General features: G+C 44.6%; 2 protein-coding genes across 2 annotated transcripts; one reads left to right on the top strand and one right to left on the bottom strand.

Moving 5' to 3' along the window:
• Positions 1 to 247: 247 nt before the first annotated feature.
• LOC130127802 (protein HID1-like) lies at positions 248 to 15,492 on the bottom strand. The gene is made up of 19 exons (XM_056297525.1): positions 15,427 to 15,492; positions 14,172 to 14,321; positions 13,174 to 13,344; positions 11,504 to 11,623; positions 9,411 to 9,517; positions 9,189 to 9,305; positions 8,387 to 8,618; positions 7,534 to 7,590; positions 7,279 to 7,419; positions 5,826 to 5,916; positions 5,498 to 5,649; positions 3,715 to 3,793; positions 3,160 to 3,324; positions 2,671 to 2,898; positions 1,905 to 2,005; positions 1,655 to 1,720; positions 1,458 to 1,549; positions 1,130 to 1,288; positions 248 to 898 (listed from the first exon to the last, which is right to left on the bottom strand). Exons 1-19 carry the CDS (start codon positions 15,490 to 15,492, stop codon positions 835 to 837), a joined length of 2,358 nt encoding a protein of 785 aa, XP_056153500.1. The 3' UTR covers positions 248 to 834.
• Positions 15,493 to 19,705: 4,213 nt separating this feature from the next.
• plaub (plasminogen activator, urokinase b) lies at positions 19,706 to 24,528 on the top strand. Its single transcript, XM_056296745.1, has 10 exons — positions 19,706 to 19,771; positions 19,865 to 19,919; positions 20,023 to 20,127; positions 20,232 to 20,385; positions 20,552 to 20,685; positions 20,842 to 21,103; positions 22,495 to 22,646; positions 23,221 to 23,361; positions 23,701 to 23,849; positions 23,934 to 24,528. Exons 1-10 carry the CDS (start codon positions 19,706 to 19,708, stop codon positions 24,126 to 24,128), a joined length of 1,413 nt encoding a protein of 470 aa, XP_056152720.1. The 3' UTR covers positions 24,129 to 24,528.
• The last annotated feature ends 1,597 nt before the right edge of the window (positions 24,529 to 26,125 follow it).

Here is a 26,125-nt window from a genome sequence, read left to right as displayed (position 1 = left end):
TGTCTGTGTAGGGACGCCTGACCAAGCCGGGGGTAACACGGGGATTCGAGCCGGCGACCCCCATGTTGGTAGGAAACGGAATAGACCGCTACACTACCCGGACACCCACACGAACATTAAGACGGCACCTCGTGGAAATGCACCCAAGGGCTACGAGGGACTTGTCTGGTAAAATCTTGTATTTAGCAACACATTTGCCTCAATGAAATAAACACTGAACAACAGCACAGATTGGCCACGGTTCCCTTTTATGAATGATTTATTTTGGATATGTATATTTCAGTAATTTTATATCCACACGTTCACGTAATAATATGCAACAATACTCTTCATCTCAAAATCTACTCAAAATCTTAATCTAACCAAATATAACACCTTTTATCTTTAAAGTTAAGAGTTTGTTTGCTGTGAGAAGGGGAAATTATCCTTTAAACACTGTGGCGAAACAAATGTACTTTTGGCAAAACGGAAAAAAAATTATCATTTGATAAATGTTTTACTTTTTTTGTGTGTAAAAATGTGTTATCTGGTGTTTGCTCCTGGTGGACAAAACACACAGCGTTAAAACCTGGTCACGGGTCGTGAGCTCTCTTCACAAATCTGCGAGGGTCGTTCTTGAAACCAGGCAGGCTGGCAGGACAACTGAAACATAAAAGAGCTTCAACTGCTTGTTTTGTTAAAAAAATTAAAAGGCAAAACATGTGTGACGCCTTGACACCGATCTCCATTCAGTTACAAGGGAGGTGGTGGAGGGTCCAGCTGGTGGGTGTATGTGGAGACAGGCAGCTTGAACACCAACAAGTCAAGTGAGGACCATCAACTGCAGCTCCTCCTCTAAATCCTCTGAATCTCAAACAGTCTCACATCCGTGTCGTACCAGATAGGGGGGTCCACATTTCTACGGCAACAGGAGTCGAGGAGAAAATGGAGTGTTTGTTCAAAATCACAAAACGCCATGACGGGCAAAGGCAATTAACTTTGTGTGACTTCGCCAGGCACGGTGTATGCTTAGACTAATCTACCGACATAGCTTTTTGAAAATCGATGCCAATTTTTTTTTAGATACTAATATTAATGCACGTTAGCCACTCTGGGTACATTAGGCAGCTGTCGTATGCATTTTGCTCACCGAAGGTAAATGACGCCCCACATGTAGGTGTGGAACCACAAAGCAGTGCTAGCGTTGGCTTGATACTTCCTGATGAGGATTGGATGAGGGACGGGCAACAGGCCCACAAGGGTGCCATGCTGGAGGAATTTCAGGATTTCTGACTCATCTGTCAAACCCCTGAGGAAAAAAGCAGACGCAGTGCTGTCATCCGGGCTCAAAACCAAGCGTAATGATTAAAATTGCTCTCAGCTATTTGGATTTATTCGCCCTTCACAAATTCAAATGGAGGTCTTTCATTATCCATACCCAGTTTACCTTGTGAAATCAAATCTTTGCGATTTCTTACTTGTCTATGCAGATTTTCTCCACCTGAGGAACCAGCACTTGCAGCAGCCGCATGATGGTCTGCAAAGGCAGCTTAGTTTTCCATGAGAGCACCTGGGAATACACACACACACATCGAAAGAATACACAACTCTCCCACCACTACCAGCTGATAGACACAAAGAACTTAGGAAAAGAAAAGAAAAATTGTTGCCCAACCCATTCTGGAGTGGGACTCCACGTTTTGGCTGATGATGACACACTTGACTGTCGACTGATTGCTGCCTCTGAATGCATGTGAGAGACCTGACAGAGAAACAGGAAGAATGAAAGGAGCTTTTACTGTGAAAATTTATATATATACAGAAAAACGTTTCTGGCAGAACGACTCGCTGACGAGAAGCTGTACACTGTAAAATACCTCATTGTCTCTGTCCGAGTTGGACTCTGTGTCGCTGGTGCCCGCTACGACACCACTGTCACCGGCCGCCTGTGGAGAGTGTGTGTGTTGTGGCTCAAACACGGTGCCTTCTACGGACACCTGGGACTTCTCCGTTAGCTTGTCAATCCCTAGACGACAAATGACAGAAAATTAAAATTTGATGATCTGAAAAAAAGTCAGGCGCTACATTCATTTACAATCTTGTTTAAGATAAAAATTGCTGTGAAATTCTTTATTTATTAACCCCCCCTTTCTTTTTTCCCAATTGTACCTGGCCAATTACCCCACTCTTCCGAGCCGTCCAGGTCGCTGTTCCACCCCCTCTGCCGAGTCGGGGAGGGCTGCAGACTACCACATGCCTCCCCCGATACATGTGGAGTCGCCAGCCGCTTCTTTTCACCTGACAGTGAGGAGTTTTGCCAGGGGGACATAGCACGTGGGAAGATCACACTACCCCCCCCCCCCGAACAGGCGCCCCGACCGACCAGAGGCAGCGCTAGTGCAGCGAGCAGGACACATACCCACATCCGGCTTCCCACCCGCAGACATGGCCAATTGTGTCTGTAGCGATGCCCAACCAAGCCGGAGGTAACACGGGGATTCGAACTGGCGATCCCCGTATTGGTAGGCAACAGAATAGACTGCCATGCCACCCGAATGCCCTACAATCTTATGTTAGATAAAAATCGCTGTGAAATTCTAGAGAATTCTTTTATAGCCATCCATCTTATCCTAAAAGCACATTCGTAGGGTTTGGGAAGTAAAAGGCACACAGGAAAGTGAGAGTTTGTACCTGGGGTGGCCTCGAGGCTGGCTTTGAGCGTGCCCGGCTCAGCAGGCACTGCTGGAGTAGAGCCCTCCATGGCCTCAGTCTCCATAGAGTTGGTCCTGGAAATGCTGACCATACGCTTTTTTTTCCTCTCCAAAGCTTTCTGAATGGATGCCGTGTTGGTCGGCAGGTTGGCCAGCTGGTGGAAGATGTTTCGCTTGCGTATGATGGCATACACCAGGTTGTAGTTGCCTGCGAATGGGGCAGGGCATAGGAGATGCAATATACACCCGTATGGTTGTTAAGTTAGATTAAAAAAACAAAACATCAATGAATGCATACCTCTCTAAGATTGCAGGATGCATTTTGTGAATGTTTGATTCAAAATTTTAGGACCTGATATTTTGAATCTCATATTCATGAAAAGTGTCGTCTGCAATCCAGTTTCAGAGCATCCGTCCACCATTTCCAGTGCTAACATGGTCAAGTTCACCATCCGCTGTGTTCACTCACCATCAAACTGATATTGGATGATGTTGTTGAAAACCTCGAGCAGGAAGAAGACCAGGTGGTGGTTTTGGGAGGAGGAGAAGAGGTATGAGGAGGAGGAGAAGGCCTCCAGCAGGTGAAGCAGTTTGTTGGCAGCCACCATAGACAAGCTCTTCAGATAAGGTGAAACTATGAAGGGTGGTGAAACAGTGAATTCAATTCTCTCCAAGAGTAAATGTTTCTGTCCAACTTTCAAATAAGTTTTAAGCAAATATTTGAATAAATCATGCAAATTAAGGTGCATTTCCATCAGATATGTTTAAACAAATCAAACCCTGAATGTAGGCCTACGTCATATGTCCATACTTGCACACCCACGAGGAAAGATGGACCAGTTAAGATGAAGGAAGATCTCATCATGGTTCTGAATTCTACTCACGTTTCAATTTTTTATTTCTTGGCAAACGTGTTTCCGTTGGAATTTTTCACCTTTCTTTCCAATAGATCAAAATTTTATCCACCTCAAGCAAGCGTTCAGACTTTTATACACATTTTGGGGATGCCTCGCTGATAACTCACCATTCACTGTTATTGTCAGCAGGCAGTCGAAGAGGGGCTGTAGGCTCTGGTGCCCACTGGTGATGATTTTATGGAAGATCTGAGTCAAGCACAAGCACAGCAGGTGTTTATGACTGCAACTCTGCCGTTGAGCAGTATTCACTCATGGAAAACCAAAAACTTTATTAAAGAAGTGCAAGACACTGTTCACCAATTGCATTGCAAAACATCTGTTCAGAACAGCGTCGCGACAATTAATTTCATAGCATTGCATCCAAATGAGTGGGCCAATAGCAGTACATTTTTATTTACATTTCAAAGCTTTTATTGCAGGAACTTTCAAAGATTAGATATGTGTTAAAGCTACCACGAGGAGATATACAGCGATGAGGTGATGCATCTCTAATTATGGGGAATCCAACCCAGAAACAAGCATTTATCCTTATCAGTATCTAATCTTCTCGACGGTCCTCATTTGCCTTTCATACAGTGGCACCAAAATTAAACTGAGAACATTTGACAAATAAATAATCAGCAGAAAAAACTGCACACAGAAGCTTTAAAACTGAAAAATGGTTAGTAAAGTCTGAAAGGTCTTGAACTGATTCGCTGTTTTTTTTGCTTGTAAGCAGAATTGTATTTAAAATTGTCTTTATCTCCACCAGACGGTAGCCTGGAGGGGATTGTGTGTTCAGTCGCTCACGCGTGTGTGTGAGAGGGTAGGTGTGTCTGTTCACGGCTAGTTTCACAAACTATTGGACCTCATCCTACTTTTTTTTTTTGTGCCCAGTTATGACTGTATGATGAAGAACCTCTCGTGGTTGCGGTGATTGCCTCCAAAAAATGTTTGTTCTCACTATCGCCGCTCCCTCTCTCCAGTCACTCTCCAGCTCGCTCAAACAACGCTGCTTTCTGTCGCTGCCCGCTCTGAGTCAACCGTGTGCATGCACGACTCACATCTACGGTTGAGTCAGATCGGGCAGCGATAGTGTCAGACCCATAATTATGCATTCGGGTATGAATCTTGACAGTAAACGAGAAGTCGATCCTATTTCGCAAGTCAGCATATCTGCTGAACTCAACACAGAAGAACTGCAGGAACACTGAATGAACCACACGGAAGAGTCTCCGGTGTTAAAACTATGCTATTAAATTACAATTTAAAGAGATGGATTAATCACAGTCCCAGCTGGAAATCATCTCAGTAGCTACAGTAAAACATTTCCCATGGCTGAGCTATGTTTTCCTACCATTGTTTTATGAACGAAAGTCAGTCAGCAGAGCAGCCATTCACCTTCATTCATTTTATGTCATGAAAACTGACGGTTAAACACATTTGACATCTTTTAATAAGGGCTTTGAAGTTAGGATAGTCCGATCTCTGTCATTTCATGTCAGACTTGGTAGCATTCGTGCAAGGGTCCACCTAGGAGGCTGCACATCCACAGACTGGCAGGCAAAACGTTTTTATTAGTCATATTTATTTGCTTGAGTGCTGCATATTAATAACTTTTTTCCATATTTCTGGCTCAATCAACTTGGGCGCTGTCCAAAAGTGATATAATGGCAGGAAAAACGGGTTTTTCTGTCTGTGTATGGAGAAGGGGAGATATGTACACCTGGCGAAGGTCTGCACCTCTAGTAATGGGTATTATTTTAGCTTTCAAAAGCGATTGACTTGAAAAAAACAGGGAAAATTGTAATATATTGTAGAAGAAAAAGTAGGAAGATTTCACCATTTGAGCTGTGCAATGCTGCATCAATAGTACTGTATTATAAGCTCACACCCACCCCATCCACTCACCAGAATGAGCAGGTCAGCATGGGTGCCGGTGAATACAGGTATGTCCATCGGGACGTGGACCATGTACGGCTTGTTCAGACGAACACCAAAGTTCCTCTCTCCGCTTAAGAGCAGCAGGATGAACACACCTATGTGCATGAGACCCATACGAGCTAGAAGCACACACAAACAGTAACACACACTCAATAAAATGTAGGGCATAACACAACGTTTCCCATAACTGTTGAAAATACCCAGCGTAAACATGATTGAAGCCAGTGAACGTAGTATGTCCACACACTGACATTGTAAGAGCTCTTTGACACACATGGGAGAGCAGGTGACTCACTGTGATCGGCCCTGGCATCGTTCAAGTAGAACAGGATGGGAACCAGCATGTCCAACACATCGCTGCTCTTCAGCACAAAAAATAGAAATTTCTAAGATCCACGTGCACACACACACACACACACAGGGAAAAAAAACATCAGCACCATGTCATCTTGACCAACTCATTAATGATGCTCAGTTTGTGTCGAAACCACTAATCCAGACAAGTCATTCTGCATTTACCTCTTGGCACATTTACCTCTGACAGTTGTCCTACTGCCCCAATTTCCAAACATAAAATCAATTATAGGTTTACATTATGATGTTTTACTTCCCCCTCTCTCCCCCTCGCCTCCCCTTTCTCCGAACTGTACTTGGCCAATTACCCTACTTTTCCGAGCCGTCCCGGTTGCTGCTGCCCCTCCGATACATGTGGAGCCGCCAGCCGCTTCTTTTCACCTGACAGTGAGGAGTTTCGCCAGGAAGACGTAGCGCGTGGGAGGATCACACTATTCCCCCCAGGTCCCCCTCCCCCCTGAACAGGCGCCCCAACCGACCAGAGGAGGCGTTAGTGCAGCAACCAGGACATGTACCCACATCCGGCTTCCCACCCGCAGACACGGTCAATTGTGTCTGTAGGGACGTCCGACCAAGCCGGCGGTAACACGGGGATTCGAACCGGAGATCCCCATGTTGGTAGGCAACGGAATAGACCACCATGCCACCCAGACGCCCGATGTTTTACATTTTTGAACAAGTCTTTAAATCTCACCATCTCTAGATTAGTGAGATAGAGTAGCCTATATATATTAATAGTTAGAGACAATAGAAAATTATGAATCACCTGGTGTAGGTGATTTATCACTTTCATATTTCAATGAATTTGAATGATGAGTAGCACAGAGCCTGTGTGGGAAGCTTCAATACAAACTGCACCACACAATGTCACATACTGGAAGGCTACTCCCCAGCATGTGTTTTATGCTTCATACCATTAACAGCATCTGTGTGCCGTGAACCCTTTGGGATGATGTTATGAGTGGGTGGTGAGGAGAGCGCTACATCAGGCCATGTGTGCTCTCAGGCCAAACATCGGATGTGAAAATGGTTTCGGCTCACAAATGAGGGCGAGCATCAGCACAGCTGTGCCGCTTTCTCCCTGTGTTTAGATGCCAATCCAAAATTATTGAGGAAAAAAAAAACTCAGATAAGCCTGTGAAACTATTTCTCCATGAATCATTTTGTTTCTCAGAAATTAGCTGGAAATGGGGACAAAGAATAAACAGCTGTCGGGATTAAAAACGGCCTTGATGCCCCGAACAGCGGAGAGACATCGTGATACCGAACCACGCAGTATGACGAAGAGTTAGACCGAAACGTTTGCAGCTTAATTATAAGAAAGACGGGGCGAAAAAACATGATCTTGAAATCTTAATGTGTACAGAAACCGATGAGTAAGTTGAATGCCGCACCTTGTTGAAGTCACAGAGTTTCCAGAAGAGAATCAGAAGCTCCTGGTGAAACTGGATCTTCTTGGTAGAATGGGGCAGATAGGTCTGCACCAGGGGGTTGTTAAGAAGCCTTGCCAGACCTCTCAGGATGAAGCCAAAATCCTGAGAAAACAAGGATGAAACACACATTCAAATATCGGTGAGCCGGTTACTGTACACTGGACGTACAGTAGCTGATGGCTCCTACTGTATTCTTGATAGCCAGCCACGTCTCACCTCCTCTCTATGTATCCTGGATAGGTAATCCACAAAAAGATTATCAGGTCCAGCAGACTGAAAAAAAGAAAAGAAAAGAAGTTATCAAATCTCCCTGTTTTCTTTGCTTGCATGTAGTGAAGAGCAATATGGAAAATATCACGAGCCGAGGGAATTTACATCACGCGATATGATTACATATGCAAAACTGCCATGTCTAACAATCCAACTGAGGTTCATCACATTGAACTCTTTGGTAATTTATCTTCTTCTTCTTTCAGCTTGTTCCCCGTTTCCCAGAGGTTGCCACAGCAGATTTAACAGTTTCCATCGGTACCCTGTGAGGGCACAGCACCGATGGCGGTCTTGTCAATCCGCATAATGATCTGGCAAAATTTTACGTCGGATACCCTTCCTGACACAACCACTAACCCTATGGACGGGGGCACATGTAAAGCGCTGGATGCCATCCCAGTATTCATGGACTTGCGCCCATGCCTGTCGCCATAATTTATGATAGCCGAATAAAACTAGTTTTCAAATAACTCTCAAATATTTCAGACCATATTTCGTGAAAATTTTTTAGCTACTAGATTCTCATTGTCATTAATTTACATGGAAAAATTGTGTATCATTATACGAATATCTGAAATGCATCCCAATACGACGCCACTGAAAGACCACAAACAATAACATTGAATCACTGTCCAGTCAAACACCAATGTGACCAAATAATATTTTAAGATGGACACAAGCACACTAAGTATAGGACTTATGGGATGGAATAACCACAGTAAATGACAAATAAATACAAAAAGATGAATACAGATTTTATATTTCATCACAACCTATTTACAGCAATCTATCCTCTTACCTCCTGGTCCTCCATGGCCGAGGGGGATGCCAGTGGCTCCAGGTCCTGGAGAGCTACACTGGTGGCCGACCCAGCCTCATGTTCCAGGGTAATGATAAGGATCTGGACAGCCTGCTCCACCAGCTGCTCCCGGTAGTCTGAGAACAGCAGGTGGTTGTAAGGTATGCCATAGCCCACCGGGTCATAGGCACACACTATGTTGAGCAGGGAGGTAAACAGGGGCAGGGCATGTCTGAATGGAGGGGATGAAAGACAGGTTGAGGTCATGCTGTATGTGGAATGTACATCTCCTACAAGTGGCCATAAGAAAGAAAGAAAGAAACTTTATTTTTGTCATTGTACAGTTGTTTGTTACAATGAAATTTATCCACTGCATTTAACCCATCCTATTGTATAGGAGCAGTGGGCAGCTGCAGCGCCCGGGGACCAACTCCAGTTCTTCTTCCCATTGCCTTGCTCAGGGGCACAGACAGGAGTATTAACCCTAAAATGCATGTCTTTTTGATGGTGGGAGGAAACCGGAGCACCCGGAGGAAACCCACGCAGACACGGGGAGAACATGCAAACTCCACACAGAGACGACCTGGGACGGCCTGGGGTTCGAACCCAGGACCTTCTTGCTGTGAGGCAACAGTGCTAACCACTAGGCTACCGTGCCATGCCATGTGACCCTATCAGAATGTAAACCAAACCCTGAGGGTTAACACATAAGCATAGCATCACAAGGCTAATACATATGCTTGTGCAGCTAAGTGACGTGTGTGTGTTTGTGTCTGTGCCTTGTGTGTGTTATGTCGGTTACCTGTTGTCGGCAGAGCAAAAGAAGGTGACCCAGGGATTGAGATTTTTACGATCAGAGGAAGGTTGTATGTACATCGCTTCTGAGAAACAGGTGAGGACCAACTTCAGCAGCTCTGTCCTAAACAGAATACAGTCACATGGTGAGGTGTAGCTAACAACAGTAACAGACGGAGGGTGAGACAGGCAGCGTCTCTTCCTCACTTGACGGGTGCTGCAGCCTCACCTATTGATGTCATGGACGTAGTTGAGTGGAGGGGACTGTGCGAAGCCCACCCCGGCCTCCCAGATGTACTCACAGCTGTCTATAGTGTGCATGTCCTCGGCCGAGTCCTGAAATCAGAATTGACAAAGAGGTTTAATCGCAGCCACTGCTGGGTGCATGACCGAGTATGACAACCATGTCAAAGAGAATAGCCTGCACACTTCAATACTTGAATGATTAAAAAAATCCAAATTATCGACGATTAACAGCACAGAAAATGATCAAGCAGCCCCAAACATGCTGCAGATAAGGTATGCATTCCTCGTTCAAATAATATCAGTTAGAAAAAAAAAATACTTCAAAGAATATATAGTAATGCAAAATGAAAAAACATTTCACTGAAGTGACTAAAAGCAGGAACTATCATCAGCCATTCATTCAGAAGAACAGGTGGTGTGACTATAAGCATTAGATAAGACATTTTGCACTAAAAGGCTTCATCTGAAACAGCCGACTGTTGTTATGGATTGTGGTACTTACATTCAAACGATGCCTATTTACAGACAGATGACTCAGGACCTAAACCCTCTTATCTCAATGGCCATGCACGATAAGACTCTATGGAGAAGATGACTGGACTTTAAGGTAAGACTTGATTCTGTCCAGTCACGTTCGTACACCTCCGAGTGTTGGTGTACGAAGACACATTGCTAAAGCAAAAATGCAGTGTGACTGTGTTCACATCGACTGCACGATTCAACAAATGGACCAAGGCTAGTACTCGTCTGACAATATCCATATACTACGACACCTTGGCAGAGATAACTGGCTATCCGGATGCACTTCACTAGGTGCTACCAGTGCGCAAACTGACAGCAAAGGACACTATACTAAGCACACAAAAGCTCATTTGTGTTCGTTTAAACCATCCATACTAAATACTAATGCACTGTGTGTGTGTGTGTGTGTGTGCGCGCGCGCGCGCTGAGAAAGTCCTTGAAGCAACGGGGACAAACAAGAGCCGCTGGCTATTTTCCACACTTTATGAACAGTTTCACACTCGCTCCACTGAGTGTGACATTTCCCTGGGGTCACCGTGAAGTGGCGAGTGGTCTGGTCAGAGGTAGGACCCGAAAGGGTGCCATTTTCTCTCACCCTGGCTTTTGTTCACCGACACCGCAGGTGTTTGTTCAGTGTGAATAAGAGGCATCCACCCTCGTTTCCTCAGCCCAGTTGATAAACACGGCCACTGGCCACTCCTATCGCTCACACAGAGGAGACTAGAGTCACTCATTAACTGTGGGCGACCGCCCAGGAGGCTTTGCTGTGAAGTGAGGGAGATAACAGTGCTAACAGGTACCCTGCCTCTTAACGAGCTGGACAAACCGCTGTCATGCTTGTATTGTCAGCGGTGTACTGACACCCATGTAGCCTGGAGGTTAAAACAAAGCAAACACCACACGGAAGTTTGCTGTTCCCTGTGTTAGCACGGTTTCCCTTTCCAATGTGGAAAGATTTTGTTTCAGATTATGAGAAAAAAACAATCCACTCCAATTAGACCATTCAAATTCTGACAACTATAAACTGTTTGGTTAAAAGTGCTGTCTCTAGCTAGTGGCAGTTTAATGGCGGTTTTTCCTCGGTGGATACTGAGCGTGATGCAGCAGGTGTTTGTGCACCAGCTGCATCAAAAACAGATGAGGTTAGTCCAGGAGATGTTTAAATAGCTGCCATACATAAATTCCAGTGTAAGGAGCCGAGACTCAACACCGTCGTTTTCCACGAGGAGGGGGTCCCAGGTTAAATGGTGACCCTTCTGTGTGGGGTTTGCATAATCTCCTTGTGTTTGCATGGATTTTTTTGGATACTCGAATTTCCTTCTGTTGTGCAAAAACATGCATGCTGAGTAAAATGGAGACACTAACTTATCCATGGGTAGAAATGTGTATTATCTTGTTTTCGGCCCCGAGATGGAATGCCAACCTGTTCAAGATGCCTCTCCTCCTTTCACCTACTGCATGTGGGACAGGCCTCAGCACCTCCCCACCGCCTTAACACGTATTTGTACAGAGCAGGTATGGATGCATGGATGGATGGATGGATGATGGACTCACCGGGCCATCCTTCTTGTGGCTCTGAACGGTGAAATCTGGACAGAAGAGCAAGTCAGCAACGGCCAGCAGGAGGGATTCAGCCAGGGGCCTCGCCTCATTATCATCACCTCCATCCAAACGCTGGAAGTTCAGGGGTTGAATTGAAAGCAGTCACATTAACGGCGTATGGTATTAAACAGAAACGAACCACACAATCCACATGAATATCAAAGTATGAACACAAACAACCCAACTTTGCCAGTTTATCCAAAATAATAGTCTCTCTAAGAGTCCCTCACTCTCTGTCTCCAAATAAACTGCATTTTATTGTGCATTTCACCTCAGTCTCACACTTTAATTAAGGGTTATCTAATACTTTCCTAATTCATGCACTGGGATGGAGGAGGAGGCGACACAATATGGGCAGTGTTTAGACTTTGGTCCCCGGTAGACCAGGTAACAAGAGAACCATGCAGCCCTGGAGCAGCAGTCATGGGGAGGGGGGGGGGTTTACAACCATCCCACTCAGAGAGGTTTGCTATGGAGAGAGCAGAAAACTCTCATTTTACAGTCTAGCCCCTGTTCTAACGGTCTGAAAACCACAGAGATGCTTCCAGACGACACAGTCACGTCCTAACAACTGTGGTTTAAGTATCACTGGGGGGGGGGGGTCACAAAGCCCCCCCCCCCCATCGCTTAGATCTCCAGAGAGCTTTGAAAGGGCTGCTGACAGATGACGCTAGCAAGGCTGTCTGAGGATGGATAGAGTTCCAGCGTTTGTTGTTCCCAAAACTCACAGTGAACAGTGAAATGTCTTCTTAAGACATGAGTTCACGGAGAAATGACATGATGATGGTTCTTTAAAACATTTAACCCAACTGTTAATCAAAGATGCTACCAAAGAATGGCCCCCTTTTAAATAACGGACAACCCAAAAAAAAAACATTTCAAAAGTAAATATATACGTGCATAACTGCACAAGATAAAAAAAACTCTCAAGTTGACCATTCAATGCTGCAGACTCAACGTAACACAATTAAGTACTGTTAGAGCAACAAACTGGAAATAGCTATGGCAGTTACTGAACAGATTAAAAAAAAACTTAAGCTGAAACTGAAAAAAAAAGAAAAAACATAAAACAGAGGTTTAAGAAAGACCCAATTGTTTGGACATGAATACAGTTAATATGGCAAGTGAAAAAACACTGTCTGGCTTGATATTTTACTGCAGAGGAGTTCCCGCTTCTGGGCTGCATTCCTTTCCTATTACCGTCCAGTAGTAGAGGATTTAATTGGTAATACCTGACACACACCTGACAATACCATGCCAGGGAGTATCTTAGCTTAAAAAAACAAGTAGTCATTACTGCAGCCAGTTGTAACTGATGAAATTTAGCAAAGGTCAAACTTCAGACTGCGAAGTCCTCACATTGTCTCAGGAGAGAGCGGCTGTCTGCCTTTCCAGGTCGGAGAGAAACTTCGAGGGGAGCAGATGATGAAGGAGCTGGCATAACTCGGGGTGCAGAAACTAAAGAAGACCTTAGCATCTCCTCTGACAGGCTTTTGCGTTGTGATTCGTGGCTTCTGGATAGACACACAGCCCGACTGGAGGATTACCTGGCCTTTCTCTCTATGTCGCCCTCTCTAGATTCCTCTCCTGAGGATCTATCATCACGAGCCTCGTATTCTTACCCGAGCTCTGCCGGCGCCGGGCACGGTGGACCAGAAGAAGCCTCTCCAGTCGGCATCCTCGAAGATGTAGGGCAGAATGCGGGTGAGGAGGCGGGTGCAGTTCAGGACGACCTGCCTCTCCTTCTCCGAGGGACAGCCGCAGTCCGCTGCCTGGACGAGCTTCTCCACTGCCTAAAATGGGCACATATAGAAAATACACTAAAGTAGTGCAGGACGCAAAGGGGGATGTCCAAGGCGGGTCTCTTAGGATCTCCAGAAAAAGGTTAACTTGATTCATAATCATTTGACTTGTTGGTTAACACCCAACTGCAGACAGTTATATGCTGTACTATTCTGTGCTCAGACATTAGTTATTTTCTCTGGCTCTCTGAACATTTTATCTTCTCCCGGACAACTATTTATTCTATGTGGAGGTTCTTGATTTTTTTTTCCAGTTACTTCGGCAGCTTAATTACTCACTGCAAGCCTTTAGAAAGTCTTAACAGAAACATTAAACTCTTTACTCTATTGCATATTGTATTGTATATGGAATTAAGTTGCATATACGGTATACAGTGGAGCATAAGACATATTATCGACTCTAGACAGGAACTCATCCTAGTCTGACTGTACAACAAAAAGATGCATCAGGTCATGTGTATTTGCAAAGACATGATGCTGTGCTTAATTTTGCTCAATCCCAGCCACGGTACAGTTGCTTGATGTATAAAATATATGTTAAAATGAGCTGCATTTACCCCATGTTCTCACATTTTTTTGCCAGAAAATCCAATCCGTTTTCATATTGTAGCCTTTGACCCTTAACTGCTCAGCGTGGGAATAACAAACACTTGCATTCCTTTTTACGCTCGACTGTTTCCGGGGAAGAAATGAGGCAGGCCATGGTTGCAGACATGATGTTACTGCTATGAGGAGAAAGGTTGCACCTACTATGCACATTGAAGTTCTTCATGTACCTCACTGCCATGGGGAAATTCATCCCTAACAAAGTGAATTACCTTATAGCACAGGGTGGCCAGGTTAGATGGGGATTCCTCTCTTACAGCTCGAATCTCGGCCGCAGGCACCAGAGCGAAAACGTCCTGGACAGTAGTGGCCTTGTCGGCCCAGAACTGGTCCCAGAAGGCATCGTCTGTGGCCTCTACAGGCTAGGGAAGATCACAGACATCAGATGAAATTATTAGGTTTCCCTTTATGTGTTTATGTGTGTGTGTGCATGTGTGTTTGTGACATGAGCACAGAATCAGAGAGGGAGCGCCACTGTCCTTTCCACAACCCTTGCACAGCTCGATGTAACCAACTCCCATTGAGGAGCCCAACAAGTGGTGATGCTGAAGCCATTATCTCATATGTTATTCGAGGGTGGTGGAGCACTAAGGATAGGCAAATGAAAACAGTGAATCATCCGTTTTGAAAATGTTATGGTATTAACTAAACATCTATCCACTGATAATGATGTGTGTTTGGGGTGCTGTTGTTTCATATGCCCGGAAAGCTCCCCAACAGGCTTTTGATAATCTGATTTTGAATAAACACCATTAGAAATAATTGTGGACCGAAAGATAACAAAGGGACTGGAGATCCTCCTCAGCCTACCTTAAAAATGGTGTCTTAAGAATCGTTATAAAGGGGCATGCCCGATACGGTTTCAAGGACCTGAAAATATTCACTAATGCACAACATTTGAGCCAAGTTGAAAAGTGCTTTCAACCAGTTTCAAAGGCCTTTACATTACCAAAGGCCCTCGGCTTACATTGAGTCCACTAACTGAATTCAGATACATCCTGTCAAGTCCACCTTAACTGCACCTGCAAGTAAACGGTTGGTTCTGGCATCGTCGCAAATGTGACCGCCACCCTGACGTTTAACAGTCAGAAAATCACACGTTTAGCTGGTACTTCAAGTCTCACGTCACCAACAAATTAAGATGAACAGAAAAGTGGCGGCTGTAAGAGAAAAATTACATGGACTCTCCTGGTACACATTCTAATTTAGGCTAAATTAAATAGAGGACTAATCAAATATAACCATTGAGGGCACATATTGTGCTTGAAAACCCTGAAGACTGAGAGCCTATTTCATTTCGCTTATCCTCCCCTCCGCGCTCTGTCATCCAGGCTGCAACGTGCGCTGCCATCTGGTAACACGAACTTCACCTTCAAAGGCAAAATGAAGCAGAGACACAAAACCTAAAGTTCCGCGTTTTACCCTCGGTGCGATATTTTTGTAAAGCTGTATTTGTGTGGGGCAAACCTGTGTTTTGGTCGTGAGTTGTATCACCGCTTTTCTGAAACGAAGTTTGGAGTCTGCGTTTCCCATTTTCCCCCTCAGATCCGCCGCTTGAAGCGCGCGCCAGCCTGTGGCCGAACGGCAAGGGTGTGTCGTCAAATTGTACATCACCGAAAGAATATGTCCCCCCCACATATATCCCGGATTTAAGGGACACAAGACTAGTATCCCCCCACCCCCCACCCCGATATTGTAAGATTATCTATACATTTTAGTTGATGTACTCTATAAATTAGTTGTTTTGGTTTTTTTTATTTTTTTTTTTACTGTTTTTAGATAATCAATGAGGTTGTTTTGAACAAAACAACATACCGAAAGCAGGGACATCACAACTAGGAAAACGCTTGTGCTTTCAGTTTGTAAATCCGTGTTGATAGTCTAAAGATAGTTAAAATAAATCAAACATTCTACACGTTGCTATTTTTTATTTTCTTGCGTGAAATGGAAACGTAGGCTCCGACCGAGGTCCGCTCTAAATGAATTCGCGCGCGTTCCCGCAAAACGACGGATCGAATGGACACACATCGTCTTGGGGATGTAAAAGTTCGCGTAACGGTAGCACTTGACGGATCATCAGTCTCATTTTCCTTTGACGGCCGCTCTCAGCTGAGCAGGATACAGACCAGGAGACTTCCGGGATCTGAACGCACATGTTTGCTCTCTTTTCATGCTCATTGACAAACACAGGTGATTCAGATGTAGCTTATGGAAAATGAAAATTAAAAAAACAACAACAAAAAAACCCCACAGCCTTTTCATTATCAATCATCACCACCACTGTCATCATTATAGATCATTACTTTTATCATTATTTCATGTCATTACAATCCACGTAAGAATAAGGGATGGTCTGTTAAAGTAACCACTGAGGACACATATGGGCCTGTTATTAGAGGTAAGGTGTGAGAGTAATATCTGAGCTCTGAATTGAAAGACAAAACAGTGACGCCCAGTGAATTGCTGTAATATTTTTTTAATTCGATTTTGTTGAATCAAACACTGTTTGATAGTGTTGTTGTTTTTTTTCCTGCATAATTACGTATTCCATGTAGATTACAGTAACACGATGCAAAGTGCAGAATATATAGAGGCTGTTCAGAAAAAGTGCATAATTCCTTGATTCAGTAACAAGTTTTTATAGTAGGCCGGATGTTTTGAACTGATCTCACCAGTGTGTCATGGGTATTCAGTCATGCATGTGTATTTGATGGTTTTTGTGTGCCATCTAAAAGCCAAAGTTTGATCAACAGAGAAGCGGTTATACCAGTTTTCAAATTCACGTTAGAAGTTTTGTCATAGATAGCTTCCAATTTAGAGTTATTTTAGTTTGATATTCTTTGGTTTAAGGTTGGTATTTTCTGAAGGTCTGGGACAAGCCATCCATTGCAGGTTTGTGTGTCCAAAATTAAGAATGATGTTAACATCTTTTTCCTCTTCTTTCAGCTACTCCTGTTAGGGAGGGCCACAGTGGATCATCCATTTCCATCTCTTCCTGTCCTCTGCATCTTCCTCTGTCATGCCAGTTTCCTGCATGTCCTCCCTCATCACAACCATAAACCTCCTCTTTGGCCTTCCTCTTTTCCTCTTGCCTGACAGCTCCATATTCAGCATCCGTCTCCCAATATACCCAGCATCTCTCCTCAACACATGTCCAAACCATCTCGATCTTGCCTCTCTTGCTTTGTCTCCAAATTGCCCACCCTGAGCTGTCCCTCTAATATACTCATTCCTAATCCTGTCCTTCTTCATCACTCCCACTGAGAATCTTAACATCTTCAACTCTGCCACCTCCAGCTCTGCCTCCTGTCTTTTCGTCAGTGCCACTGTCTCCAAACCATACAACATAGCTGGCCTCACTACCATCTTCTAAACCTTTCCTTTAACTCTTGCTGGTACCCTTCTGTTGCAAATTACTCCTGACACTCTTCTCCACCCACTCCACCCTGCCTTAACTCTCTTCTTTACCTCGCTTCTGCACTCCCCATTACTTAGAACAGTTGACCCCAAGTATTTAAACTCATATGCCTTCATCACCTCTACTCCTTGCATCCTCGCCATTCCACCTTCCTCCCTCTCATTCATGCATATGTATTCTGTCTTGCTCCTACTGACTTTCATTCATCTTCTTTACAGTTCATACCTCCACCTCTCCAGGCTCTCCTCAGCCTGCACCCTACTGCCGCTACAGATCACAATGTCATCCGCAAACATCATAGTCCACGGAAACTCCTGCCTGATCTCGTCTGTCAACCTGTCCATCACCACTCTCTCAGCACCCTATCATATGCTTTCTCTAAATCCACAAAGACACAATGTAACTCCTTCTGCCCTTCTCTATACTTCTCCATCAACATTCTCCAAGCAAACATCACACCTGTGGTGCTCTTTCGTGGCATGAAACCATACTGCTGCTCGCTAATCGTCACCTCTCCTCTTAACTAGCTTCTATTACTCTTTCCCATATCTTCATGCTGTGGCTGATCAACTTTATACCTCTGTAGTTGCTACAGGTCTGCACATCGCCCTTGTTCTTGAAAATTGGTACCAGTATACTTCTTCTCCACTCCTCAGGCATCCTCTCACTTTCCAAGATTGTGTTATACAATCTAGTTAAAAACGTCACTGCCATCTCTCCTAAAGACCTCCATGCCTCCACAGGTATGTCATCTGGACCAACTGCCTTTCCACTCTTCATCCTCTTCAGAGCTGCCCTCACTTCCTCCTTGCTAATCCACCACACTTCTTGATTCACTATCCCCACATCATCCAACCTACTTTCTTTTTCTCTCATTTTCTTCATTCATCAGGCCCTCAAAGTACTCCTTCCACCTTCTCCGCACACTCTCCTCGCTTGTCAGCACATTTCCAGCTCTATCTTTGATCGCCCTAACCTGCTGCACATCCTTCCCAGCTCGGTCTCTCTGTCTAGCCAATCGGTACAAGACCTTTTCTCCTTCTTTAGTGTCTAACCTCTCATACAACTCACCATATGCTTTTTCCTTTGTCATCACCACCTCTCTCTTTGCTTTACAATGCATCTCCTTGTACTCCTCTCTACTTTCTTCTTCTCTCTGACTATCCCTTCTTCTTTACCAACCTCTTCCTCTGTGAGTGATGTTAACATAAAAAGACACAAGTACCATCAACATTTACATTTTAAACTTTACATTTATTCATTTAGCAGATGCTTTTGTCCGAAGCGACTTACATGTGAGGCTGGAAACAGTCAAAGCATACATTGACCACTGGAACAACCTGGAACTCGAGTGTCTGAGCACCGTGTTTCTAAATTCAATCTGATACAAGTGCAAGGTAGCTGTGAGGAATCAGAATAGAAATTAAAGAACTAAAAGTTAAAGCCGTGTTAGTAAGGTTTTTTCTTTTAATAGTTGATCTGTTAGTGCAATGTGATAAGTACTCATATGTCGTTAATGCAATATGTCAATGCAACAACTTTGAACTAATTGTTGTCAATGTCAACAAAAATATTAGTCATAGCTAAGCTAGAATCAGGTCTTCCCAAAAGAGCAGGGTCCTAAGGTAGATGAACACAATGAAATTGGTTTGCTTTAGCATATCACAAAAGTATATGGAATTTTTTCTTTTTTTTTTGTTGTTAGTTTCCATTTTCTTCAGTTGTGGTCTTATCTGGGTTGGGGTTTTTTTTTTGGTAACTCGTCACTGGCATGCGTGGTTGGTCTCAGTTACTTAACCACTTAACTGCTGTTGTTATCGTGCCATCTGTATGACCATTTGTGGTGTCACAGGGTGTGGAAACAATGACATGCCAAGTCTGGTACAGTTAAATGTTGACTGCCATAAAGTAACGGGATTATTTCACGTTTGTTTCAGGTAAATAACCATCCTCTTTTACACTAAAATTGACTGTATAAACTGCAGCAGCATTGATTGTAAGCGCCACTCTATAATTCTAACAATAGCATTGTAATGTTACTGACATGCTGGGATTATTTTGCAGTTATTAGCAACTCTGACTCATTCACACTGCACCATGCACCACTATGCTATTTCCTCAGTAAATGGGCCAACTTGTCAGAGAATTGTTTCCCAGCCAATTATATCATACCAACCCCCCCGCCACCCCATACCCCACCCTCGCTTTATACATGTGCCATCTGCAGACATAATCGAGCAAGTTCCGAGCACACTCCCTCACATTGCTCTCTGCATGCAGGCGCATGCACATCCACATTAGAGAAAAGTTGTTAAGCTGTTGGGCAAAATGAACAGGAGAACAGGCCTCGGCCTTTTGATATGCGTGATCACAGCTCTGTCAACAACGGACGCAGTAAGGAAATTACAACGTTTGATTTGCTCGTCTCAGCTCCATCGGTAGATAAGGGCACTTTCATGGAGATTTGCATTTTATTTGTCTTTGTAGGGCTCGCTGAGGAACGGAAGGCCGATTCTCCCTGCGTTCCGCTTTGGAAAACCAGGTAGGCCACTCAGCATTAGTCAGCGTTGTGTGATGTTTATATATAGTTCACATTGCATCTCGGTGACTGTACGTTGATAACCGACATCCCATTTGTTATCTAGTTGGAATCTGCCTCAACGGAGGCACCTCTGTCCCATCCCTGCATAAGGGTGAACACATGTTTTGCCTGTGCGCTGATGGGTTTGGGGGGGACAACTGTGGAATAGGTAAGGGACGCCTCTCGCAACCCAACTTTTACAAACCACGGGTTTTTTGGATGAAAGGGGGGGAGAAAAAAAGTTGATCACAGTTACGTGTGTCATTCCTTTAGTAACAACTGCCACCTGCTACAGTGGCATTGGCCTGTACTACCGAGGAAGAGAGTCCCGATCAGAGAGTGGGAGAAGCTGTGTGGAGTGGGATCTGGATACTCGGGAGCGTCTGATGGCATCAGATGTCCGATCAGGAAGACATAACTACTGCAGGTGGGACACCACTATACTCAACGTTTAAACACAACAGTTAGCTTGTCGTCTGAATTAGGCTTCTGTGGGAGTATTACGTCATACTCAGTGTGGTGCAAGTAAATATTCTTAAGTTTAACGGATGTGATGTTATGTGGTTTTGGTTTTTTGGTTTTTTTTTGGAAAGAAATGTAAACTACAGCCGGCGCCCGTGGTGTTACGTCTTGAAAAACCAAAAGTTGGTCCCAGAGGACTGTGCCATCCCACGCTGCGGCTTCGAGCTGGGTGAGTGCGCTGCCTTTGCCGTCCTCCCCGAAACATGTAAATCGCACCTTGTGTTCTTCGTTTTCCCATTGTTATCTTAACATTACGCAATAAAAACAAAATCCGATTTTATAGATCCACCTCCGGCTCCACCCACACCCACCGAGACTATGGCAGGTAAAGTAAAGTCATTGTCTTCCTCCTGAAGTTAAGATGATCCCACGGCGTCTCTCACTCTCTCACTTGATCCAGTCCTCGTTTTAACGTCTTGTCTCCCTCCCGCAGAGTCAACATGCGGCCTGCGCCTCAAAAAGCAGCCGAAGATCGTGGGCGGAGCGGTTGCCGCTGTGGACTCACACCCGTGGATCGCGGCAATATTCTGGCGAAACAAACACAACCAAAAAGCTTTCCGGTGTGGGGGGAGTCTGATCTCCTCCTGCTGGGTCCTCACAGCCGCCCACTGCTTCCACGCACAGTAAGGGGCTGAGATCACACACACCCAACACAACAGCAGGGGCCAAACGTATAACACTCTGTGTATATTTAGGTGTAGAAATCTGTGCACACACAAAACAGGAAACACGCACACGCAGTCTTTTCGTCAGATTTATAAAAATCCCCACGCGCATCTGTTCCGACTTGTCCCCCCCTCCCGCGCGCACATCCCAATCGCCCTAAAATTGTGTGCACGCCTTCTGACCACGCCCATAATTTACTATAAATGGCTTCCAGCACGCCCCCAAGCGCCTGGTTTGGATATAAAGGGACAGTTTTGTTTTGAGGAGAAATGGCGGAAGCGCCGAAGAAGCCATCGAAGAAGAAGCGCGACTTTAGCGACTGTTCACTTGAAATAATGGTCGACCAAATTGACAAGAAGAAGACGGGCATTATTTGGAAGTCTAAGCTCTGGCATTACCATCAAAATCAAACGAGTTGAATGGCAAAAAGTAAGTGAAGCAGTACGCGCCGTTAGTTCTGAGCTACGGAACCCGGAGGAGATTTAAAAAGCAAGCCACACCTGAAGGTGTAGACAGGGGTCCCCAATAAGCGGCCCGCGGGCCACGTCCGGCCCGTGACGGGTTGATTTATGGTCCGCGAGAATTTTTGGAGAAATGCCAGAATTTTTTTATTTCCCTAACAAAAAAAGTAATTTCTTAGTAAAAGTAAGACTAGTAATATATCGAAAAATAGATGAAAAATCTCTGTTTAAATTATAATACCTGCAACGTATCGACACCAAAACAAACTAACGAACAACATGCTGCTGGAGGTTGAGTGGCCCGTGGTTTTAAAAGTGGCCCTAAAAGTGGCCCGCTATGAAAAGTAATTGGGGACCCCTGGTGTAGGTGATTCGTACTCCCCCAATACTACAGAATAATCTATTTATTTAAAGATCCCGTACTGTTTATTTATGTCAAGGGCGTTATACTTGTTATAATGCTTAGTGACAAACATATTTGCTCAAGATAGAACGAAATTAAGGTTTGTCTAAAAAAAACAGCTGGCAACCAGTCACGCATCACCATGTAATCATTGTGAAGGTTTTTTTTTTATAACTATAGTCACTCAAATTCACACTTTTATTATACTTTTTTGTCAACCCGCAGCGTAAGATTAATCGGACTCAAAACTGCGTACACGGTGCGCATAGTGTGAAAGAGATGCGCACCGGCTGCACACATTCTCACCGCCCGTGGATTTGTATACAACCGGAAACCTGCGTGGTAAGTGGCGCGGGTATGGTTTTTTTGTGTGTGCGCGCGGTTTATTACATTTGGCCCCCGCCGTTATGGGAGAGCAGCAGCGATACTTGGGGAGTGAGGTGAACTCGGAATGACTCGTTTGTGTTGCTTTGTTTTTCCCCAGCTCGCGCGCGAGAGCTTGGCGTTTTTCGGTCACCCTTGGGAAAAACGCGCTGAACCAGACGGATCAAACCTCGGAGCAAACCTTCTCGGTGGAGGAGATTTTCATCCACGAAGGCTTCGACAACACTGACGGCGACTTCAACCATGACATCGGTACGAATCCACACGGTTCCCTGCGGCCGCTGACGCGTCATCGCAGTAGTTATATAGTGTAACGTGCATGGATAAGTAGACACGTTGGTCCTTGACTAACGGGTCGGACCCTTTGGTCGACTGGTTAACGTTGTCGCTTGCGGAGCGGGAGACACGGGTTCGCGTCCCGGCCATGGCAACGGTCTCCCAGACTGCCCCCCAAATTCGCTACATTCCCCCCTCCCTCGGGAAGCGCGTCCCCGCGCTTAAGCATATCAGCTCCTTCACGCCTCTGGGCGCCTACGCTTCCGATGGCCTTACGGTCGCTCCATCCCACTTCTGACACCAATGTAGAGAATTCGAGGGGCAGTCTGGGAGACCGTCGCCATGGCCGGGACGCGAACCTGTGTCTCCCGCTCCGCAAGCGACAACGTTAACCAGTCGACTAAAGGGTCTGACCCGTTAGTCAAGGACCAACGTGTCTACTTATCCATGCACGTTACAATAGGTTTTCTATACAAAGAAATTATCCCAGGCCCCGCCACATCTGCCGGCGACCCTAATCCTGACGATGCGTGTTTTCTGTGTTTCTCAGCCCTGTTGAAGTTGAAAGCCAGGCGTGGACAGTGCGCAAAGGAGACCCACTCTGTTACGCCTGTCTGTCTGCCGCCTCCTAGCCAGAGCCTTCAGTCTGGCACGCTGTGTGAGATTGCTGGCTATGGGAAAGAGAGGAACCGTAAGTCGAGGTCTCCACCCACTATATTTACCGAGCTCGTACTGTATTCTAGTGGTTCTCAATCCGGTCCTCAGAGACCCCTGGCTACTGCTTGTTTTCTATTCCTCCAGGTGGTAATGTACATTCACCAAATTGTCCCATTATACATTGCAGCTGTTGTCCATATTCCAACCTCCAATCAGGGAGGTTTAAAACCTGGAACAGGGGAATGTCTTGGAAGAATAGCCAAGTACCTGTACTGGGGGATATCTAAGGACTGGATTGAGAACCACTGTTGTGTTCTAAGTCCGTAGTGTTTTGCATGTTCAGCTTATTTTCTTATTTGCTTATTTTTTTCAGAGCACTGGTATAACTCTCAGTACCTGAGAGAGGCCAAAGTGAATCTTTTAGCTCACAATGTTTGTCAAGAGAAGGAATATTATGGAAACATGATCTCCATGAATATGTTTTGCGCCGGCCGTCCCGACTGGAGTCAGGATTCGTGTAAAGTATGCATCACTTGAATCAAACGTTGTCCTTGCTGTCGTGCCTGTTTATCGTCTCCCTTGACATGCCTCTCTTTCTTCACACAGGGTGATTCGGGAGGGCCCCTGGTGTGCGAGATGGATAACAGGCTTTTCCTTTTCGGGATTGTCAGCTGGGGCGATGGATGCGGGAGGGCATTTCGCCCTGGTGTGTATACAACAGTGACCAATTACAACCAGTGGATAGAAGAGAAGACAGGCCTGTCCTCCATCACTGCAGGGTCCATGTTCCCTCAGAATTGACCCGCTCACAGAATACAAACTACGACACGAACTGTTTATGTGGGGTGAACTGCTGATGAACCAGAGTTAACACAGCTTTCCGTTAAACCTCGTCATATTTTGCAATTTATTTGTTTTTTTTGTTTTTTGTTTTTTTGTTGATAGCCTTAAGCTCTATTTCAGGTTATGACACTATCGCTGAAGTTTGTAATTAATACATATTACTGTATCTGGGCTGAACTGTACATGAGAAAGGAGTGTTTATATATATAATATAGTTGCAGTTAAGAGATAAGCTTTATCTTGATTTTCTTTATTTAGATGCCAACATATTGAGATATCGAGATTATTTTTTTACTATTTTGTTTTCTGTAAATTTTTACATGGTGAAAAAAGATTTTTATGCATTTTCAAGGCCATTTCTGAATGAGTTTCATTTTTTTTAATCTAATATTACAGTCTGCATTACAAATGTTGGAGAGTGTGCTCAAAGTGACTCACAAGTGTCTGCTTGTATTACATAGTGTACCGACAATGGCATCCTCCTGTAAGCGGCCCACTGAATTAATCCAGTAGACATGCACGTGGAATCTGCTTCGACCTGAGCCAAATCTAGACCACAACAAATATAACGTATTCCCAATGGTCATTTTAACAAATCTCGCTGGGACCAAGTGAGTAAAGATAAAATGATGGCTGCCAAACAAAAGCCATATTGACAATGGTTAAAAAAAAAAGTTATAATAACGCAACCATTACATTAGTGTAAAATATCGATAAACGATGGTTGGAAAGCTAATTTTTCAAGTGGAAAAACTCACATGTCATAAACACAGACCCGTAACAGTCTCGAATTGCAGCTGTAGGTCAGCAACCTGTTTCCGAGAAAAATAATTTGATGGCGAATCACAGAATCTCATTTGCTTGGATTGCCACCTCTTTCTCGTGAACCCTTTGCACTTCTGTTAATCGCCTTAAGCCTTGTCACCTCCAGATTTTCCTCCGTTGTGTAGTGTCTCTAAAGAATATTCATGTCAACACATGTCATGGGCTATGTTGGGGTGTTCAAACTCCACGCTCTTAAATTTCCTGCTTATTTGCTGCGCAGATGAGATAGCATCTGTGGTCTGACGTCAGCATATTTTAAATTGAGGTAAATCCTGATAACATGTACCGCAGAGGGATTATAGGGAGTCTCTGTGGGGATCCCAAATAGTAGCAGCTGGCCCTGTTAATGTGTTTTAGTGGCTGTGTCATGAGAGGACAGTGTGGGAAAACAGTAGTGTACAGTGCAGCTCATCAGCTTTTTAAGGACTATGTTTACAAAGGGTTAATCCCGGTAATCTCAACCAGTTTAGCAGGTGACATCTCGGTCCTAACATGAAGATGATACAGTAAGATGTGTGTAGTTGTAACTCAGAGCCATATACGGTAAGCTGCACTAACTCGTCAAGCTGATAAAGCACATAACTGAAACCTTACATGGCTGAAACTCAAGTGGCCGGGGTGTTTCTACTTTTTTTAAGTAGAAACACCCATCAGTGTCCCCATCAGTGTTGTCGAAGCCTTCTAATTTATTTAAAGTTGTTTTTGCAACATGATTCTGAGCAAGACTCCCTCGCTGCATTGTGTTTATGCTTAAATCTCACTTAAACATTTCTAGAGTTTTCTCTAACAGTTGGCCTTCCTCCATGCCCCCCCACCCCCATATATTGCATTCACTTCTTCCAACCACAAGAGGGTGTCTGGTGTTTAGTCTTGCAGTGGAGCGTACATTAATAATCCTTGAAGCATTTTGGTTTGCTGAATTGTGTAGACAGGATGTCAGGTCAAAACAAAAACATAACATTGCATCATTTGTGTTGGTTACACAATTTTGCTCATGACAGATTGTAGTACGGAGTCTGACGAACACATGCCCATGGCGACACAATTTACAAAAGAGAAATTTATGATTTGGGTCTACAGTACTGTGTGTACACTGCTACATTGGGAGAGTTCCCCAGCTCCATGCGACT

The sequence above is a fragment of the Lampris incognitus genome, chromosome 17 (assembly GCF_029633865.1).
Source record: "Lampris incognitus isolate fLamInc1 chromosome 17, fLamInc1.hap2, whole genome shotgun sequence".
Taxonomy (NCBI): Eukaryota; Metazoa; Chordata; class Actinopteri; order Lampriformes; family Lampridae; genus Lampris; species Lampris incognitus.
Note: the sequence above shows the minus strand (reverse complement) of the source record. Positions and strands in the feature narration are given on the sequence as shown.

Bases quoted from the DNA above. Each gene is read 5' to 3' on its own strand.
- LOC130127802 (XM_056297525.1), bottom strand. From the start codon at position 15,492: ATGGGAAACGCAGACTCCAAACTTCGTTTCAGAAAAGCGGTGATACAA. The intron at 7,591-8,386 runs GTAAGAGGATAG...TCTTTTTTTCAG, and splicing joins CGGCCATGGAGGACCAGGAG to TCTGCTGGACCTGATAATCT. The intron at 3,325-3,714 runs GTGAGTTATCAG...CACCCTTCATAG, and splicing joins GCTGACAATAACAGTGAATG to TTTCACCTTATCTGAAGAGC.
- plaub (XM_056296745.1), top strand. From the start codon at position 19,706: ATGAACAGGAGAACAGGCCTCGGCCTTTTGATATGCGTGATCACAGCT. The intron at 19,920-20,022 runs GTAGGCCACTCA...TTTGTTATCTAG, and splicing joins GTTCCGCTTTGGAAAACCAG to TTGGAATCTGCCTCAACGGA. The intron at 23,850-23,933 runs GTATGCATCACT...TTCTTCACACAG, and splicing joins GGAGTCAGGATTCGTGTAAA to GGTGATTCGGGAGGGCCCCT.